The 22,031-nt window shown below is 34.5% G+C and overlaps 1 protein-coding gene across 1 annotated transcript in view; it reads right to left on the bottom strand.

The window, feature by feature from the left end:
- EPYC (epiphycan) overlaps nt 1-17,470 on the bottom strand; it is a 39,083-nt gene extending 21,613 nt beyond the window's left edge. Inside the window, exons 1-2 of the mRNA XM_003927873.3 lie at nt 17,445-17,470; nt 14,929-15,106 (exon numbers count right to left, since the gene is read on the bottom strand). Of these exons, the coding sequence (XP_003927922.1) occupies nt 14,929-15,093 (165 nt within the window). The 5' untranslated portion in view covers nt 15,094-15,106; nt 17,445-17,470. The remainder of the gene's footprint in view (nt 1-14,928; nt 15,107-17,444) is intronic.
- Between the last annotated feature and the right edge of the window lie 4,561 nt (nt 17,471-22,031).

Below are 22,031 nucleotides of genomic sequence, written 5' to 3'. Positions count from 1 at the left end.
CAGAAACATTCCAACCCCACTATAAACTTTTCCCCCACACAGAAACAGTCCAAGCTTGCAATGGCCATCCTCACCCTAAAACCAATATATACTCTTAGTCTGTAAGGGAGAATGCTCCTGACCAAAATTGGCCAGGAGCCCCTCTCTTTGATTGTTAAGTTGTAGTTTTATATTTCTTTCCTCTTTAACTCATACAGAGAGAAGGTATGAAAATATATTAATTATAGCTCAGACATCTCCCTGTCTGCCTATGACCTTCTTGGTATGTGCTAACATATTGTGAAAGGGAACTAAAGGAGATATGCTTCAACTTCATTAGATGAAACTAGTTTTGAATCTATTGCTGAGCCAAGAATTTCAGTTAGATATGCTTTATATTTGAGGGAAAGACAGAAAAATTTTATACACCTAGAGGTAGAGTCACTCCATTGCACAACTCTGAGAGGTGCTATGTTGTATGCTATGTGAATGGTGCTTCCTAGATTTGTACAGTGTAACAGCCTTACCTGAGTACATATTAACTCTTAAGTGGTCAGTTAACCACTAGGTTTCCTTTTTCTTTCTCTACAGCCTCTTCCACACTCCTTACAATTTTCCTTAAAACCCCAATTTAGGCAGAGAAGGAAAATTTTTTTATTAATCGTTCCTTTGTCTGTATGTGCAAATGGGAAATAAGGATAGTCCAGGAAATCTCCAAAGAAAGAGAAAGTAAAAACATGTATACACTGAGGTCCTTATTGATTCCTTGATATTTATGAGGATACCATTTTTCCTATTAGAAAAGGAAAAACAAGGGATATTTTAGTGTAGATACACCTAAGGCCATAGTTAGTCACATTAAAGTCCCCATGCCAAGCAATTGAAGTTACTTTCAGTTATTCTCATCATAGAAAAGTGATCTTTAAAATGCCCAATGAGAGGAAATGATTATTCTGAAGCCATTAGGTACAGCTTCTTTACTCCTGACTCTAACTCATTAGTGATGATGATATAGCTAAAGAAAAGAAAGTAAGCTAAGGAGGCAGCCTAGAAAAACTGGGTTCAGAGAAGAATAGTTTGTTATTATGGTCCGCACTGTTTGGGGGAGGGAAGTATTAAATTTGTTGACAATGAATAATTCAGTCCACTAAAGAGATTATATCTGACATGAAGAATAAAGGTTTTATTGGATCTCATCATGGGCTAGACGAAATATTCCCCAATTATGAAAATAACTAGTATGAATTCTAACCTCAGCCAAGTATATTTCTGCTTAAATCAACCTTCAAAAATTGCTCCCTTTGTACAACGGGGAAATGGATAATAAGGCGAAAGTTTAAAATGTCTATATTATGGCAAGTTACATTATTAGCTGTAACAAACAAGTCCAAAATCTCAGTGGTTTAATACAATAAAAGTTTCTATCTTGCTGACATGACTATCTAATGCAGGTCAACAGGTTTATTACTTTCCTCTATGTAATTACTTCTTTCACGCTAGAACTTCACCATCTTTAACTTGAGACTTCAAGGTCCACTAGAATTGTCCACTGACCGATTAAGGGAAGAGAACTAGCCACATGACCCAACTTAGATTCAAAAGTAAACAATGTGTTTTAGCTGAATGCCCAGAAGGAAAATGAAAGAAGTGAATGCATGAAATTATCTCACCCATCATGTAGATGTAAGTTAAAGTTTCATTCTGACATGATACTTATTTCTCAAAAAAGTAAGAAAAATTATAAAAATGCTGATTGCAGTTTACAATCCTCCTATATCAGTGTTAAATAAAAGTTTTCATAATTGTCAGTTTTAAGGGATAACTAATGATAGGTTGATTTATGTAGTGCATACCAGTGACATTAGAAAAAATAAAAGCATATTTTTGTCTCGATCCTTTCTGATTTCTTTTTTATAAACAACTGTTCTTAGATCTTTTTGTTGTAGTATTCACTGAATTATAGTATCACCACATTTGTGTAAATTCACCATTATTTCAATTTATTTATTGTTAAATCTCAATATTTTGCTAACTGAAATCAAAATCAATAAAGTTGTGTATTGAATGAATACTTGCAAGTCAAATATCAAAATAGTTAATGGCCTTCGATCACATCAGAATAGCATAAAATCATTATATTTGGTATTGACTTGCTAGGATATAAAGTTTACAACATGTGAATGCTTTTTTAAAATTCTATCCCAATGTATAGTTATTATTCATAAAAACTAACTCTAAAATATAATGCTTATTCATATTCAATGCAATGTTCAAGTGAAAAATTCAGTGCAAAAGAAATGAGAGCTGATTTAAAGTTTCATTTAATCATACCCTCTAGTTTTGTCTCTTTGGGGACTTCAGCATTTTTTCTTTGCTCACATATTTCTCTTCTTATTTCCTTTTCTTATTGTCAAAAAAATGGCAATATTCCAGTTTTAGTTGCCAGAAAGAGTTTCTACTTCAGCTTTATCCCAGTTTATTCAATACTCCATTCACCGTCATCTCCTTAGGCTCCAGAAACTTAATAGCTTTCTTAAAATGTGTCATCTAGTTCTAATTAAATGCCTCCAAATAATATTGGTAGTGTACTTTGGCAAATGCTTTAGACACATTATCTAATAGCAAAGTCAGTTCATATTCCTTTCACCCTTATTGCCCTTGTTCCCCATGTAAGGATGCCAGAAAGACAATTTAGACAATTTAATGTAGGCTGAAATCAGTAATCTCATGAGGATGGGAGGAGGGGAGGAGTCAGTCATATTAATTGAAAACAAAGAAGCTGGGCTGAAAACCAAGATATTTGGAACCTTCAGAACTCTAGCTCTTTATTTCTAATGGAGTAACTTAGTATTTTTAATTCAGTTTCAGTCTTTCTCATTATAACACAAAGAAAATTGTTTCTTCCAACATAGCCTTTATTGAGGCATAAAGCCATACCTTTTAATTTGTAGAATTTATTTGCAGAAAACTACTACTTGTACATAATGATAATGACGATAGTGATGATTAATATATTATCACAGGGTAGCTATAGACATTTGTATAAGAAGAAAATGTGTATTTACAGAGGATATTCCAGAGAGGACCAGCACACAATTGCCCTTGGAAAGGGATAATAATTATGTATTATTATTATTTTTTTTCTTTTTACTGTCCAGTATCACTGGCAAGTTCTTGCAAATTTTACAAACTTAGAAATCTGACTTTATCTCTTAGGGCAAAATTACCTTAAACAAGTTCAAAAGATCACATTAAACCTAAAGGCTAACCTGAATCCTTAGTGCCACCAACACATTCTCTGTAGGTAGCCCCACTTGGGAAACTAATTGTAGTGAAAAGATTGTTGATGACCATAAAACCAGTACAAAGAACTCTGGATAAAACAGCTCCATAATAGCACAAGGCAAAAGAAGGACTCTTTTCCAAGGGACTGAAATCTTTAAATGTGTTAATTCTCGTAAGTTTTTGCAGTCATTAGCATGATTAAAACAGCAACAACAAAAAACAAACAAACAAACAAAACATCCTGTAGAAAGAAGACTGCTGAATAGTGATTTATTGACCTTGACAACATGGGATCTTCTTTTTTTCTTTCTACTTCCAAAATTTACTGATTCTCTTCAATGTCCATTCTTTCATTTTATATGTTACAGATTCACTGTAGTTGTAGTAGAATAAATTATTTGATCTTAAATGACCTAGATTTAATTTCTTTCAGTTTTATGTCTTTAATCAGAGTTTTGATATATAACTCCAGAGAGAACACACTGACAAAAAGATGATCCAGTTTCAATATCTTTTAGATGTATTTCTTTGCTCTTCTTCTCAAATGCGTCAAGAAATGGAGCATATAATATAAATTAGCATACATGTCATTTAACCTTTTAAAGCCCACACTGAATATTAGCAAGAAGACTGGCGTGCCTATATGTGTGCATGTTAACCAACACAGGGTAAGTCTCCGTCCCTGGAAAACTCAAGACAGGGTGTACTAGAATTTGCCCTAGGAGTGAGAATGAGAGATGTGGAATTAGGAAACATCCACTGAAAATTAGGCATATTAATGGAGGGTTGGGCAGGATGATGGCAAGTCAAGTTCAATTCTGTCTTAGAAATTAGTCCAATAGGACAACATATCCAATTAAAATTTCCGAATTGAGAAATGTGAAGATTTCCAAAATGTTTTGGACAGTGCTACTTTTAGCAGATTCATGAGTTACTGATTTACAAAATCTAGAGGACTGTGCCAGGAAGGTGTGGAACAGAAAGAAAATTAAAAAAAAAATAAAGAAGAAGGCTATTTTTCTAGAGAACACAGTGCCAGGTAAATAAAGAGATAAAATTAAGAAGTGTATTGATTTTTTTAAAGCAACTGGATGTGACACGGAGAGTATAGATGAGGAAAGTCAAACACCAAACCTGGATCTCATCCACAAATAATTCCACCTTCAGTGGTCAGGGTATGGCTTGGGCACTGGAATTTTTCAAAGCTCTAGAACTGATGCAAATATGTGACTGAGGTTGAGAATCACTGCACCAGAGAAGTGATTTATGATGCAGACTAGGATGTAGGAGACAGAAACACTAATTAAGTTCTGGAACTTTCAACTGTTGAACAAAGCCTTGAGGAGAATGTGGCAAAGGCATTGTTTTTTACTAGGCTCCCAGGAGCACAGACTTCAAAAATATCAACAGTAACTTCAGTTCAAAAATCTGCTGAGGTTGATTCTTCAGATCAGCAGTCCCAAACCTTTTTGGTGCCAGGGACTGGTTTTGTGGAAGACAGTTTTTCCACAGGGGATGGTTTCAGGATGAAACTGTTCCGCCTCAGGTCATCAGGCATTAGATTCTCATAAGAAGCACACAACCCAGATCCTCAGAATGTGGGAGTTCACAATAGTGTTTGCATCCCTATGAGAATCTAATGCCACTGCTGATCTAACAGGAGGCAGAGCTCAGGCAGTAATGCTGGCTGGGAGGCTGCACATCTCCTGCTCTGTGGCCTGGTTCCTAAAAGCCTTCACAGCTTGCTAGAAACTGTGTAGCCAGGGGATTAGAAATTCCTGCTTCAGCTGACAAAAGCATGGGGGATGGCGAAAACTCTCTGAGAGGTAGACTTCTTGAAATCCATAGCAGGAGGAAAGGGGAGAAGCCACTGGTCATACAACATCCAGACTGGAGAATGATACTTGCTCACTAGAGAGTCTGCCATATGACGGAACATGTGCAATGCAGCATCAGGCGGTAGAAAGACAGGCCTTAGCCCAGAAAGGGGAATTTGAAGCCTTCAAATACGAAGAAAGAAAGAGAAACTTCAGATAAGACTTGATTCTGCCACCGTTGCATATCTGTAAACTCTGCCAGAACACAGAAGGATCTCAAATGTTACTCTGAGAGAAGTGACATTATATTAGGGAGTCCTAGTTCAATTCTTCTTGACTAATAAGCACATGAGAATGATCTAGCTTGTTCACTGAGCTCCTTCTATAGACTTTCTGATTCCTTAGATCTGGAGTGGGACCTGAGTATTTGCATTCGTGACTAGCTCCCAGATGATGCTGATGCTGCCAGTTCAGGGACCACACTTAGGGAAGAACAGCTCTAATATTCCTCAGATATGGTGTCATAATTTAACTCTTGGTGGGGCATTTCTCCAAAGCATGTTTGAGTACACAGGTTACAGACCAGAGTCAAGGGATATTAACTGACCAGCATCTGGATGAGGCTAAACCAAGATGTTTTCCATCTTAGGACTTTCCTCAGGAACAGGCTTCCCCAAACTACGGCCTGCGGGCCGCATGCAGCCCCCTGAGGCCATTTATCCGGCCCCCCGCCGCACTTCAGGAAGGGGCACCTCTTTCATTGGTGGTCAGTGAGAGGAGCACAGTATGTGGCGGCCCTCCAACGGTCTGAGGGACAGTGAACTGGCCCCCTGTGTAAAAAGTTTGGGGACGCCTGCTCAAGAACAATCACATCTCTCCTTAGATCCTCTGTTGATCCCTTTTCTCACACCTAAACTAATTAATGATCTACAGAAGTAGCTGGCCCCAGGTGGTTCACCTTTCCTTTTAGGGAGAATTGACTGTTTTATCAATAGCATACATTTCATTTTGCCCCTCCATAAACAAAGATTTATGGGATAGGCTCTGCCCTGAGGCTTGTAGCTGGTCAGCATTGCCTGTGACTGATGGCATAGTTTATTTCTGGAGTTTTGTATTAGGAAGCTCTTACTTGATTCACACTGAAGTCGTATATTAAATTCAGGGGGTACACCCTGCCTTTATCAATATAAAATAGAACATTTTTGAGCTTTATTTTTGGGTGAATCCCATTTCTTCTTCTCAGCTGATCCTGAATTTAGATAAGAAATAGTGGGAGCAAGTATAGAGGTCCCTTAAAACTAGCATTACTGCCCAGAAAAATTTTACTATTTTTATGTATTTCTATGAGTTACAATACAAAATGGTGTGAATTTTGATATATCTACCTGATTCCTGGCTTTGTATTATGTTCCCAACTATTACTTTTTATTTGTCTCACTTTCTTAATTTGTATTTGTCACCTCATAACACATGATCAATAATATATATAATACAAGATATGATATTGCAGATAATAGAAAGTAATACATATTATATATATTTTATATATTTTGAGATAAAATTATTGTGCTAAGATTTATATTTTATCTTTGTATGTTAATTTGTGTGCACATTATAGCATTTATTCATGTAAGTAACCTTAAATACTGTTAAGAAAAGGTAATGGATAAACAAATAAATACTTTGTATCTCAGATTAGCCGCCAGGTCTAAAACTAATGGCAGAGTCAAGAACATAATTTCTCAGCATATGCATTTTGTGAGTGAACTTATAGAAACTTACATTCCAATAGATAGCTACAGATCCTGTATACTTATATCTTGTGTGTGTCTTTTTTAAGTTCCTCTACTGTGTTGAAACTATTTGTAAGACTACTAGACCTAGAAGGCTAAGGCACAAGAAGATACTTGGTCTAAGTTGCCTTCCCTAATTCTTGGCTCTCAGCAAAAGATCAGTAAGTGGATCTAATGTGAACCCAAGCACAATGGGGGTTAGCCTTCATCATAGGCCAAATACTATTCCTTTCTTTAGAGCATATGCCATCATCAGCACATAAGCATCAGTGCCTGTTAATTGAGTGAGTGATTTGATGGTAAAGTTACTCACATTTATTAAACATTTGCTATGTACCAAGCTCTATATTAAACAGTTAACATGTTTATCTTACTTAATCCTCAAAAGGTATCTTCTAAATAGAAAACAGGCCCAGAGAGGTTATATGACTTGCCTAAGGTTATGCAGTTTGGGTGACAGACCTGACACTTACACTGAGAAGTCTGACTCTAGTCCCTGTGTTATTCAGCATTATGACAAGATAGTCTCCCAGTGAGGAAATGGGTGTAGAAATGAGCAACACCCAAAGCCAGTGGTGTCTCTCATTATTCTTTATAGTGTGTGTGTTAATGGTTATGTGCTCAAGTAGAGCCAGATTGGAAATATAATATCTGTACCTATTTATTCACTTAATTTAGGATACTCATTGCACCAGTCAATTGCTAATGAGAAAGCCCAGACCAACAGCAGATAATATTCAGCAGATAATATTTAAATTGCGGTATTGGTCTTTCTTGTTTTGTTCTTTTGAAAAAAGCATTTGAAATCCAGAATATTTGGACTTTTATTCAAGTGCAGAATTAAGGTTTTCATTTAAAAGAAGGAAATTTTGAGTTTATTTCTCTCTCAAGTTGTTCTACACAGTTGAATAAATTAATCATGAAGCTACTTCTCTTTATTACCACTATGGCAACAATTGACTTCCAGAGGTGTTAAAAGACTCTGCACTGTTTGGCCTGAGTTACTAAAGATGTATTTTTATGGGTTTAACATACTGACATGTAGATATGTTAAGCACAGTGGAATTCTGCTTTAAATAAGAGCCTGGTGCTCACATTTGTTTCTGTGATCTACATTAATTATCTAAAAGACTGTAACCATGAATACCTGGCAATGAAGCTGTATCTTATTTTCTGTTTTATCTTGAAAAGAGATGAGGAAGAAATGCATTTGGCAAAGATTGCTCAATCCTCATATTCCTGACAAAGCAGCTCTTAGTTCAGAAGGATCCTATTACCTCTTGCCCCTTTAAACACTTTGACATCCAAAGAGATGTTTGGATATTGTGTTAATTGTAATCACTTTAAAATGGTTGTTTTTCTGATTCTTAATAATCAAATGACTTAATTTCAGAGAAAGGAAACCTCAATATTGGACACAGCTCAAAGAAGTAAAGATTAAACAGAAAACGCAGAAAACAAATGGGGTATTTTAGGGCCAAAGTCTTTCTCCTTTGGCATTAAAATACTCTGATGTAAATTTTACTCAGAAACTTACTAGATGGAAAACTCTGGGCAAAATTGTGATCCTCAGTTATTGTTATTCAGTTAAATGGTTACAATAATATCTTATTTCCAAGGTTAGTTATTTGAGTTATGCTTGTAGTCTCATAAATGATATAGAATACAAATATAAAGAAGTCACTGGCAAAGACTATCGGTGTTTGTTTTCCCAATGAGTTTCAATGATTGTATTTTTTTGTTGTTGTTGCTTAAGTTTTTAAGATTCTAAAATACTGTAGCTTAGGATGAGAATTAAAGAGTTTAAGACTGTTTTTTAAAAGAATCATATGGGAAGTCGATCAGACAACCATATTAAAAGCTCATCAGCAAAATTCTTTCCTCTCTTTCTGTAGATCATCTTCAGTAAAGAGAGAGATTAGCTTTACTTTTCACATACTCTGAAAAAGGATATTTAATTCAGGCCGATAGTGTTAAAGTGTCTTCTTCCAACATAATGTGTTGAGTATGCAAACCGTATGTATGAAGCTTTAAAATATACTGTATAAACTGTCCAAAGTAGGATATATTTTTAAATATAAAGATAAGTATTACATATCTTTTGTCACCGGAATAGTGTAAATATTGCTAATATAAGTACTTTGTGTTCACAAAATACAGAGACAATTTCCTTGGCTAATTTATTCCTTAACCTTAATGCAGTCCTATACTGATGTATTATATTTAGAAAAACTAATGCTAAGATACATTTTATATATCATGATCTAAAATGGACTTTGATTTATAGAAGTTGTGCAGAATTAGCTTGATTCACCTTAAGCAATTTCTGGTGTTACAGAGCATCAACATATATTCTAAAATTATTTTCTATTTTTTTAAATTTTATTTTTAACAAGTTCAGGGGGTACATGTGCAGGTTTAATAAAAGGGTATATCGCTTGGTGCTAAGGTTTGGTTATTTTGCATTATACCATATTATAATAATGACAAATAAAAGGAAACCATTCCTCAAATTTTAATTGATACAACTGCCTTTATTGAGTTCTCTGCCATTACTAAAGTTTTGCTAAATTTAATTGTCATTCCTTTGAAAAATCTTCCAGAGTTTAAAAAAATTCATCATCTGTTATGGTACTCTTATTTATAAGGATGATTTTAAGCAATCTAGCTACTTTATCTCTTCATGGGGGAGAATTGGCCACAATTTTAAGATCATTGGACAGAAATTGGAGGGAAAGCATCTCTCATACAAGAATGTTTTGACCAGTTTTTGCTGATATTCCTTAATTCATTGCTACTTTATTTACTGATGAATGCATATACCATCTCATTCCAAAAAGGATATGAGACAATTTCAAAACAACATATAGTAATACTTTCAAAATATCTACCTAAGTAGTTGAGGTGACAAGAAAATAAAGATAGATGAAGTTACATGAAACCAGAGAAGACAGAAACAAATATTGGGCTCCAGGTTGCTGAGCAGGCCAACCAAAATGACAAGCACAGTCAGTTACCAATATAGAACCCAGAAAGTAAGCAATGGTTTTTAGAAGTTGCAATCCATTCTGACACTGAGACCTGAGAGAAATTTTTCTTATGCCTCTCTACAAAGAGCATTGCACAGTGTCACTATAAATCCCCTCCATTTCATCCTATAGCAAATAAAGTGAACAGCTCTAAAGTGCTTTGTAGTATAGCATTTCTTGGTGATTATTGAATACACAGGGATAGTACAGGCAAAGTAAAAGTAATTATATAAGGTTAAATTAATTAATGCTGTACAGGTGAGGAGGAGTTTATTTATTTGGATGAAACCAAGAAAATTTCACTAGAGGAATGGATGTTGGCATCCTTCTGTAGAGCCTCCATAAATCTTAATGTTGCTACCAAGCACTTTGCTGGAAAAATGCATTACTCAGTATGGCTAATGTTCTTTGAAAACAAATTGAATTTCCCTGCAACCTAATAAATTATTTTCTGATATGAGAAGACAACATCACTATTATGATATATAATTACTAACTGTTTAATCTTAGTCTAGTTACTTACATAACTGCTCTTTGTCTCAAAATCCTCATATATTCAATAGAAATAACAATAGCAATGCACAGTTTTGTGTGAGAAATACATTAGATAATATATGTAATATAACTGGAACAGTACCTAGCACATAAGAGATGCTTATGCAAGGTTAGCTGTTGTTTATCAGAAAGCAAAAAGTCTACAGTTTTATTATATAGCCTATAACCAATTCCTATATGCAACATTAGGGTAAAATAAAAGTACAGTAAAAACTGAAACCATTTTATGTCACACCAATGAATTTACCTACTCGGTAATATATAGCACTCTGATGGCATTGTTGGCTCGAAAACTTGCTTCTAATATAGAAAAGAGTGGATCATAGATATTCTAGAACATGAGAAATCACATAAGTCATCATTTTGGAATTATATTACTGCATATAATTTTCCAATGCAAATAATTTAATGACCTTTCTCAACCACTAAGGAGGCAATAAATATACTACCATCAGTAGAAATCAACAAAGTTCAATTGAAATTCTTCCCCTGGATTTGGGCATGGTTTGGCTTATTGGTCACCTAAATCACTAGACTCACAAATGCAACACTTGCAGTGGAATAATTCAAATTTGATTTTCAGATAAAAAAGAAAAACTTTTCAGTTTTTCCATGTCATTTTATTTTTTTACTGCTGCATAACAAATTGCCATAAACTTAGTAAACCTATACACATTTTTGTAGCACACAATTTCTGTGGGTCAGAATTTGAGTCCTGACCTCACTGGCTTCTCTTCTAAGGGTCTCACAAGGTCAAAGTCAAGATGATGACCAAGGCTGTGGTCTCATGCAGAGCTCAGAGTTCCTTGTGTCTATAGGTCTGAGGACCACACATGCTTACTGGACATCAATTTCTCTCACCATTTAGAGGCCTTCTACATTCCTTGCCAAATGGGCCCTTCTGTCTTTAAAGTCATCAACAGATAGTTCACTTTACTTTGAATCTCTGTCATGCTTCAAATTTTGAGTCTGACATCAAGATGCTGATTTAAAGAGCTCATGAGTTAGGTCAGGCCCTTTTAGATAATCTCCCTTTCTTAAGTTCAACTGTGACATACAGCATAGCCCAATTATAGGAGTGATATCCCCAAATACCCATGATGTTAAGAGTTATGGATGGCATAATACATACTAGGGGATGTGCCCGTTAGGTAATCTTAGGATTCTGCCTACAACATGCATCAAGAATTAATCTGCCAAAGCCTAAAGCAAGTCTTTTACACTGGTCGAAGAAGCCAAGTCTTACAATTTATAAGAAACTGGCATATATGTCAAAGGCATTGTTCAGTTATCCTATAAATTTATAATTTTATAATCAAGGTTTTCTGTTCTACAGTTGAAATAAATTTTCTGTTAAAACAGGCAGAAACATATCCTTGCCACTGGAGATTAAAAAAAAAAAAATCTGAAGAATCTCATTCTACCATTCTCTGTGTGCTTTACTTACCATGGAGTTTTTTCATCAACTGTACCCTGTATTGGTTATGTTAGTAGTATTTAGTCAGAAAGTTTCATATGAAATCAGGAACATTTGAAAAAACTCCCCTTAATATATAAAAACGAGATAAATAAGCTTACCAGAAGTAACTGAAATCTGGACCTCCAAGACCGCATGAAGAAATTCAGGTCCTGAGTAACTATATTAATTAACCTGTTCACATGACTGGATCTATGATCTTTGCATCACATCACTCCATAAGAAATTGTGCACTATGTTTCTTTGCTTGTTTGAAAAGCAATTCATATTAATTTGTTAATATCTCAGCTTAAGTTCTTCTAAATTTTGTTCCTCACGTCATCTTATTTACTTTATCATACTTTTTTATTTTTGTATTTCTTTTTTTCATGGGTAATGGATGAGTGAATTGGTTGATTTCTTGTTACTAGATCAACCCTATAAATATTTTTTAAAATATATTTACAGTTTTTATTTTAAATGCATTAGTTTTATTATAGCATATGTATATGCCTATTTATATCTATATCTACACCATCTATCTACAAACTAGTTTTTCTGATGATGAGTTCATCACCAAGGAATGTTAAGTAAGGGATAAGTGATATATTTCAATCAACCACAAATAATTGTTAGTGGCTCTCTGGATTCCTCAGTCACTGAGGTTTCTAAGTTTGGTTAGAAGTAAAATTGCTCAGAAAGTAATCTGTGTAAAAGTAGAGATGTTTGTATGTGGTAAAGGCTGAAGTATGTAAAGATGCAATGCTTTATATTTGGTATTTCATGAGAAGTTGTTATTTCAGAAAACACAGATGCTAAGATTGTGTATTAAATAATCTTTATATAGTTGTTCGTTAGCTTAAATTTCTTGATGTCATGAAAAATGTCAGAACCTCATAAGACTCCCTAGGGCTTTGTGAGCAGTGAAAATGATCCTGACAGTAAGGAATGGGTTAAAAGAATTATGTAACTAGGCCAGGCTTGGTGGCTCATGCCTGTAATCCCAGCACTTTGGGAGGCTGAGATAGGCAGATCACAAGGTCAGGAGATTAAGCCCATCCTGGCGAACATGGTGAAACCCTGTCACTACTAAAAATACAAAAACTGGCTGGCCATGGTGGTGTGCACCTGTAGTCCCAGCTACTCAGGAGGCTGCGACAGGAGAGTGGCTTGAACTCAGGAGGTAATGGTTGCCGTGAGCCAAGATCGTGCCACTGCACTCCATCTGGTGACAGAGCAAAACTCCATCTCCAAAAAAAAAAAAATAGTTGTGTAGATACAGTCATTTTTTCCATTTCGCCTATAGAAGCTGTGATCCCAAATAGCATTTTGGGTTTTTTTTTTTGTTTTTATTTTATTTTTTTTCTATTGTATATTTGGTCATGTGAAAGGAATAAACAACATCCTTGAATTCATTCCCAAAACCTACTCAACATAGAAGATTCACTTATGGTAATCATCAAATCTCTCTGATCCTCTGGAATAGTTTGGGGGTAAATGACAAATAAGTTTGAATTAAAATTTTTAATTTGGTAGATCAATTCAGAAATGCACTGAAACTTTTTAAAAAATATATGTATTTATGCAGGAAGCTAAGGCAGAAGAATCCTTGAACCCAGGAGGCAGAGGTTGCAGTGAGCCGAGATCATGCCACTGCACTCCAGCCTGGGAGACCAAGAGTCTCAAATATATATATATATATATATATATATATATATAAATGTATGTATTTATGCAAGATGGAAAAAGGAGCAAGGCAGATGAGTTAACCACTGAAAAATTTCATCTTATAATCTACGTTGATGCATCACATTGCAGATGCAGAAGTCACATAGGGCAAGATTAGTGTTAAGGACCATAAATTCTCAATAGAAAATCCTGTTAACAAACAGAATCCATATAGTAAAATAAATCAAACAGTGAATTTTGATAGAGACTTAGAAAATAGAGCCACAATCAAAAGTGCAGAAGGAAAACGATCTGCTATTGAGCATAAACCTTTACTAAAGAGAGGAAAAATGGGAGAGAAAGATGAAATGAAGGTGAAAAGAGGGTAAGGGTGAAAGTAAGAAAGAAAGAAAGAGAAGGGGGAGAGAGCAGTAGACTTCTAAAAACTATTACATTGTGAAAATCTGACTCTTGTATTCCATAAGGCAACATAAACAATATTGAAAAATTTTACTATCTTCTTAGTAAAGATGTTTAATACAAGTTAAATATATTATTTCATCTAAATATTTCCTATCCTTTGTTATCAAAAGTAATTATTCTAAGAAGATTTAGACTTTAAAGACTGCTCAAAATATGTTATAATCCTTTCAAGGTGATGTACTTTCTCTTTTTGTTTATTTATAGTTAATTAGTCTTTGTCAGTGTTGCACATTACTTACACTCCAGCATTTCAAGGTCTGTTTGCTTTCTGATTCATAAAAATTAGCCTGTATCCTTTAGTTATATTTAAAGCCTTGCATTAAATTAGGAACATGTCATGTCAGATTTATGTAATGGGTTACAACCTTGCCAATTTCCACATTACTGCCAAGGAGACAATCAGTTATTTAAGGAAGCACATTCACTCTTCAGATACAGTGGAATTCCAAACTATTGTCCTTTCTCCGTATTTTTATTTTCTTCTAATTTGATTCAATCTCTTATCTTTCTCCTTCACCCCAACTTTTCCTCATCATTGCATGCATAGCATTTTAACTCTTTTTCCTTGCTGATCAACTTTTACTAATTTTCTGTGTTCTAACTTAATAGAAATACATTTTTATGTTCAATTTAGCAACAAAATTTCAAGGAAATAACATGAACTTTTAAAAAGCAGAAGACTGTTCCAGTATTAACCTCCAAAAGATTGAACATGCTTTGGAGAAAAGGTTAATATGAAATTATTAACATAAAATCTTTCTACTTATAAAAAACACAATTCAAACATCTATTTGAAGAGAACAAATCCCACTCATTTCTCATCCCATACTTTTAAAAGTCTCAACAGTACAAAGATTGATTACCTCAACTCGATCAACAGGTATGTTTTCATAGTTATAAAAATTATCCAGATCTTCTAAGGTGGCATCATAGGTTTCCGAGTCATAGTTGATGGACTCTAGAGTTGGGGCAGTCACAGCAGCATCAAAGATGACAAGTCCCAGAACAAGTCTTGCTAATGTCTTCATTTTCCCAACTTTCCTAATTATAAAATGTTAAAATGCCCAAATATTTAATTGAAAACTTATTAATAGTTTGCACTAAATGTAAATGATAAATTAGTGTCAATATCAAAGAACCCAAGCTGGTAGCTTTCCTTTCATGGATAATTTACAAACATAACACACAAAATCATTTTACTTCCTAGGACTATTGCTGTCAGATATTCAAATTCATTCACAAACCTGTCTCTGATTTTACAGTGGATATTTTAATTACAATAATATTTTATTTAGTTTTGTTTTATTTTATCTTATCGGGAAAAATAGAGCTTATTTATAAATCTTTTTTGACATCTAAGAATTTTACCATTTAATTAAATACTAAGGTCTTTCATCAACTCTGGGATATGGAGTTGAAGAAGATGAGGATGATGATGATGATGACTGCAGCTGTCATACCATTTTATAGGTGAAGAAACTGAGGCAGAGTTAACTGGTAATACAACTAAGACATCCACAAATAATTCCAATTTGAGTGGTCCAGGGTGTGGCTTGGTGGGGTTTTAAAAATAATTTTACAAAATCTAGGACTCATAACTGTTTCTTGTGCATTGAAGCCTAAGAACAAAGTAACAAAGTTTTGTTTTATTTTGTTTTGTTTTCTGTTACTTCTTTGTAGCCTCTGGATATATAAATACATACATTATTTAATATGCACATTAATATTTCATGCAATATTTTTAAAAATGTTTTTAATGAAATAGAACAGAAAAAAAATTCCATTAGTCCTTACCATTTTATTTAATTCTTAATAACTATCTAAGATTTGAACTCAGAACCAATAGGAATACATCTTTAAAAGGCACTATTTGGCAAGATTCCTTTGTATGCCTATGGGATTAAAGCTATCTTTGTTTTTTAATTCCTTAATAAGCACAATTCTTATTTTCCATTTTAACATTATGCTTTTTGAGGATTCAATCAAAATCCTATAGTTTTAATTATTTTTTATTCTATATATACTCATTTTGTTTTAGAAAAAAACCTTCATGTTTAATTTTCAACATTTAAGTTAGTCTTATCAAAATGCTACCTTGTGATCCTTTATTGTGCAGGCAAGTATTGTAAAATTCTTTATCAAGCATGTTAATTTTGGAAGGTTTTATATCTTGTGCACACTTCTTGGGTTTACTTTAAGAATGGTACCTGTGGTGTTAGTACTTATGCATACATATAAAAGGGAATTGACGATAAATATTACTTTTAAACTTGAATGCACTGGCAGACAAAATGACCTTCAGTTACTTGAAAGAAAGTCTTTATGAAGCAGGTTTAGGCAGAAGGATATGAAATTCCTCTGAGAATAAGAAGCAGTACAAGGAGCTCCTTCTTAGCCCTTCTATGCTTTCTTCAAATAAATTTCTTATTCACACTGGATAAACTAAGCCTCTATTTCAGTTGCCTTTGCAGAAGTCTTTGCAGGATTGCAGATTTGGAACTGTTCTAGGCAATTACCAACAAAGTCCTACTTAATAAAGCAGTGGGTTTGCAAATCTTCCAGGAACCATTCTCGCATAATCAAGTTGGTAACATTAACAGAAGCCACTACCAACTTAAAAAAAATATTTTCTTTATATATTTCTGGCAGCTTCCATTGTTCAAAGAAATTATACACTTGTTGACCATTTTTTTCACTTCATGATATATTTGATTACATATGGCTACATCTCAGAATTTATTTGCATTTTGCATTGCTCCTAAAGCTATCAGCTATAAGACAGTCTGTATGAATCTTAAAAATATAAACAGTGTCTATCTATGTTAGTTAAAAAATTTATATTCCTTTCTTCATATAATTATATTAGCATTTAATGTAGTTTTTAATTGAAACTTTAATTTTGTGTTCACTTTATACCATTAAGATTTTAAAATTTGTATATTTAAAACTTCCAATATATAAATGTATAATGTCATGTAATCATCACAATACTTTTAAACTCCTGAAATTTCACTATTTCCTCACTTTGCAAAATATTTCAATTAATATGAATCAATAGTACCTGGCTATACTGGCAAATAATGTGGTCTGTGTCAGGGCACTTGACTTCAGGCATATATTGGAAACTACTATACTTTCATTGGCATCTGTCCTGACTATTGAGATGAACTGTTTGCTGTATGTTATTAATTCCTAAGCTATTTCAAAATTTTGGATTTTCCAAGAATAATATAAATACAAAGTCAATAACAAAAATAAACCAAATTCATTGAATCAAAGTTCACCAGAAGATATCAAGCAAGTTGAATTATTTTTTAAAGGTTTTTATAGTAGGGAAAAAAGTCTCTGACCCAAGAAGAAAGCAAGTATAAAAACTTACCTTTGGCTCTGACTTGGTGAAATGGCACAAAGTGACTGAGGATGCAGAGCTAGTGGTATTTGCCCCTGACCAATGGATGTGAATTCTGGTCTGTGGGAGGTGGAATTTATAACACTCAACTTTCTGTTTGCAAAACCTAACATTGAGAAATACTTCTCAGTCTTTAAAAAACCCCAAATTATTTTATAGTCACTCTAAATAAGCAGTAGAATCCAAATCACATAGTATATAAAGTTCTTGAAATTATGTTCATGGAGTTATAATTGCCAAAGTGTCACCTTAAGACTTTTAAATGGAAAAAGTTGGATTTCACATACCTCATCTATAACAAATTCATCAATTAAGAAATAAAGTTTACGTATACAGTGATACTATAGATGGATATTTCAGTTCTAATGAGGAATAATTTTCCCAAAACTCGAAGTCTTGAATTGTTTTCTTCACTTTTCACTAATGTTAAGTGAAATGTGGTAAATGTTGCAGAAACCTTACCTGTTTAATTTTGGGAAAGTTTAAAAAAAAAAAGATATCCAAATTATTTTAATTGCATGGAATGTTTTGATAGCAAAGCAGTGAACAATGAACCTTTCGCATAATTAAAAAAAATATGTCCAGAAGTAATGCATAAATATGATCAGAGTATTTTGGAGAGAAAGGGGGTTCTTTTTTAAAAAAGTTATTTTATCTATCATAGATAAATAAATCAAATTACACATTTTTTCCCTAAAATACAAGCTCTCTTTTACACTCTTGTTAACTTACATGGTTTGTAAAACTAAACTTTATTACACATATGTAGAGAAAAAATATATGTTTTAAATTTCTCTATCTTAATTTTACATTGGATAAGTCTTAGAGAAAGACAAAACTTTCATCTTGTAGTCTGGTATACTTTAGATAAATCTAGGAATTTGGTTCTCACTTATGCTTCAGGAATCTTTTCCTTCATGACCACAAGTGAATTGCTGTATTGAATTTTGAAGGTGGGATTAGTCCTGGGCTAAGTGATGGTAGACAAGAAGATCTGTCTTCAGGATTCTCTCACTCTCCTTTTTGCAAATGTCTTTGCCCATCTATTCAGGGCATTCTCATTTGTCATCCCCATCAGCCAACCCTGTTTCCAAATGATTTGTTTTTAGCATGCATTGCTTTTCTCAGATACAATTTTATTTGGAACAGAAGCAGTGATAATGAATAATGTATGAAGCCTACTAAGATCTCTCCAAAAATAGAGAGGTCATCTTCAAGACAGGGATGTCTTTTTGACATCCATGAAATCTCACCACATCACATAAAGGTCACTTTTAGAAGCAGTGCTGAAAAGATGCCTGAATCCGAGTTTCTAGGCCGGTCCTCTCTAGCAGCAAAGTCCATGTGGGGTGTCAGGTGATCTCATATATGATTGTTAATTCCCTCAGCACATTCTTAAGCAGAGTGGTTCCCACTATTCACAGATGGGAAAACTGAGAGTCAGCTATTAAATGATACAGAACTATGTGTGACCCAAAGAAAGAGACAATCAAATTGGCTCTTCTCTGGGTCAGGTCCCTAGACATGATTAAGCCTGTCTGAGGGATATGGGTATATATAAAAAGGCAGCGTTAGCTCACAGTTCCATAGATTTCTAATTCAAAGCCTATTTACCTGTCACTAACTTTAGGTTCTGCTGAATGTTTTGGAAGAAATGACAGATTCCAAGAATATCTATGAAAATAATTTACTTTCTTCTTTTTCCCTCGATATTTGATCCAGTACTCTGTGCACCTTGTTAGGTGACAGAGAGGTGAGAGCTACCTAGCCTCTTGCTTTCTGGGGGGCTCTGATTAAACTTACGAGACTATTTCCAGAAATAATTTTTGACACTATCCTTGGTTGAACTGTTGGTGTTTAAATGGTGTCTTCCTTAGGCTTCAGAATGCTGTGCAGTTGAAATTCGATATTCATGACAATTTGAAGGTCAAATTGTTTGTTTTAGTTTAGCATTGAAAGCAGAAATGATCATCCTTGAACCTTTTCTTCCTCCAAAAAATACAAATTTTACATTTCCTTACAATTCAGAAATTACAATTAATTTCTGAAATCATTTTTCTTTATCTTATTGCAACCCTCTCCAATATTTCAAAATCTGTTTTGAAGTGTGAGCACTCAAATTTGTAACAATCCCTTGAGGACCTAATCAACACTGAACAGTGAGGAAGGATACATGACCAGTTACAGCCTCTGTTATCTTGGTAAATATCTTCTAGTCTCATGATAGTTTTCTTAATAGTGGCCAAGCTTGGTTATTAGAAACCCTCGGGGGATCAGTTATTATGACTCCTGGCGTTATCTAGAAACTGAGGCTTTGTGGCTTTATCTCCTTAAACCCCAAAACACTTTACAAAACCTTTTGACTGAAGCTCTTAACAAAATTAATTAAACACCATCCTGCTTGTTTAAACAGAATTAATTTTAAACAAAACACAGCCTTCTCCCAATGATTTCTTTCTTGTTCTACAACAAGGGTGAGCAGAGAGCAGCAGATACTCTGAGGACAGCCCCCTGCTGCCTTCCCTTGCCCCTGGCTCCAAAAGGTGACATTACTAACTACTAGAGGGTGTGAGTTTTCCACCTTACTGACTGTAAGGGAAAACAAGAACAAGAACAACAGCAAAAATTTGCTGCAATGATTACCTGTCTTCCTAAAAAGAACTGTTAAAGTAAGTCTCATCTTGTCTCAGAGGCCCCCTGCTCAGCAGAGATCCAAAACTCCAGGCTTTCATATCACCATAAACTCATATGTACCATGCTGATTTTATCCAATCTTCTCCTCCCAGTATCTTTTAAACTTTGTCTGCAATCTTTGTCTCAGCTTCTTTCAGAAAATGTCTCTTTACTTCCTTTACCTTAAAAGAATCTGGCTGTCTCCTGACAAAGGTTTTCCTTTGCAGTCCTTTCAAAGTGGTGGTTGGTTGGTTGTTCTTCCTCCCTCACAAAATTCAAGAATGGAGAGGTTTTTGTGCTCTACATTTTCTCTCCCAAATGATCTCTTTACTGTTTCAAAAACATTATTCATTCTGAAACTCGTAACACGTGGCTTAGTTACCCACAACATCCTCCCTGTCATCAGCTGCTAGACACCCTTGTCCAGCCCTTTTATGGTTGATGACTTTTGCCCCTGGTTCATTCATTCCTTCCACACATGCCCATCATCATTTGCAATTACATGAACCTCCATGTATGATCCATCTATTGTGGTGGCCTGGTGGTTGCTTTGTCTTCTTACATATAGAAGTTACTACATTCCTATCCCCTCTCACCATCATTGTTGAACCCATCAGCTTGTTATCACCAGGTATTATATAACTTAACAGTAGAGTACTGTCATTATTTCTCCTTTTGCCACATGAGACTTTTGTTCCATAGACCCCATCACTTTTTTTTTTTTTTACCATCCATTAAAACTTCTATCTTCACTTTCTCCTTATCCTTGGATTCCATGGGCTTTTATCATAATTACTCCCTGTAAAACACTTTTGTTCTTTTTTTTTTTCCCTTCTATTATACTCAATTTTGGGAAGACCTCAATTTTGGTTTAGCACAACTCCCAAGTGTCTTCCATTCTGCATCTGAGAAGCTGTATATTACTAGTGAAGATCACACACAATGATATTTGATTTCATTTCAGATTCTTTCAGATAAGTTTCAACCTTGGCTGGCAGATTAGTGTGTCTCTGACATTGATTCCCTTTCCAACATTAAGATGAATATTTTATAACACAACTTCTGTCCTCAAAGATCCTGTATTCCTTTTCTCTGCACTGAAAAGATAGAAGTCATCAGAGAAATAGTTAAATTTCCAGCATCAAATTCACCTGCATTTCCACGCATTGTCTTTGACTTCCGTTATAACAGCACAAGAAGTTAAAAATACCTTCCCATTCCTAGGATTGTATTTCCTTTTCTCTCTCCAAGGCTTCTGTTTATTCAGTTCTCACCTCCTTCTCACTCTCCCCTGCTTCTACTAGATTAATTCCATGTAAATGCACACATTCTCTTATCACAAGGTCAGCCTGGTATTCTATATAAACCAAATGAACTGAGTTAAGGTCAACAGAAAGTGGTAGATACAGCAGCAAATTAAAGATAACATGTTACGTCTAAAGGAATTCAAATAGCAAATGATTTCAAATCACTATAGAATTCAAAACTGTATCTTCAGATGTAGTTCAGTCTATAAATTCTTCAAATTTGGTTCCTGCAATTATGCTATTTTTTTTTAACAAAGTAATTGCCATTGAACTCTACATTTTCATCTTGCTGCATTCCTATTTCTATGTCCCCTTTTTCAGGAAAATAAATCCCCAAATAAGTAGTATGCACTGGCTGTTTCTGCTTGCTCTGTTCCCATTCACTCATCATTCCACTGCAGTTTGGGTTCTGTATGAATAGTTTTCTGGCTTTGTCTTAATTAATGTCCCAGCAGCCTACCTTGGCTGTGATGTGGTTTTTCTCTGATCACTTTAGCTCTGCCTTCTCAGTGTCTTTGTTTGCCTTCTTTTCCTCAACCCAGCCTCTAACTTTTGGAGTGCCTGAGATTTTAATCAT

This window comes from Saimiri boliviensis, chromosome 7 (assembly GCF_048565385.1).
Source record: "Saimiri boliviensis isolate mSaiBol1 chromosome 7, mSaiBol1.pri, whole genome shotgun sequence".
Taxonomy (NCBI): domain Eukaryota; kingdom Metazoa; phylum Chordata; class Mammalia; order Primates; family Cebidae; genus Saimiri; species Saimiri boliviensis.
The sequence above is the reverse complement of the archived record's forward strand: the minus strand, read 5'-3'. Positions and strand labels throughout refer to the sequence as shown.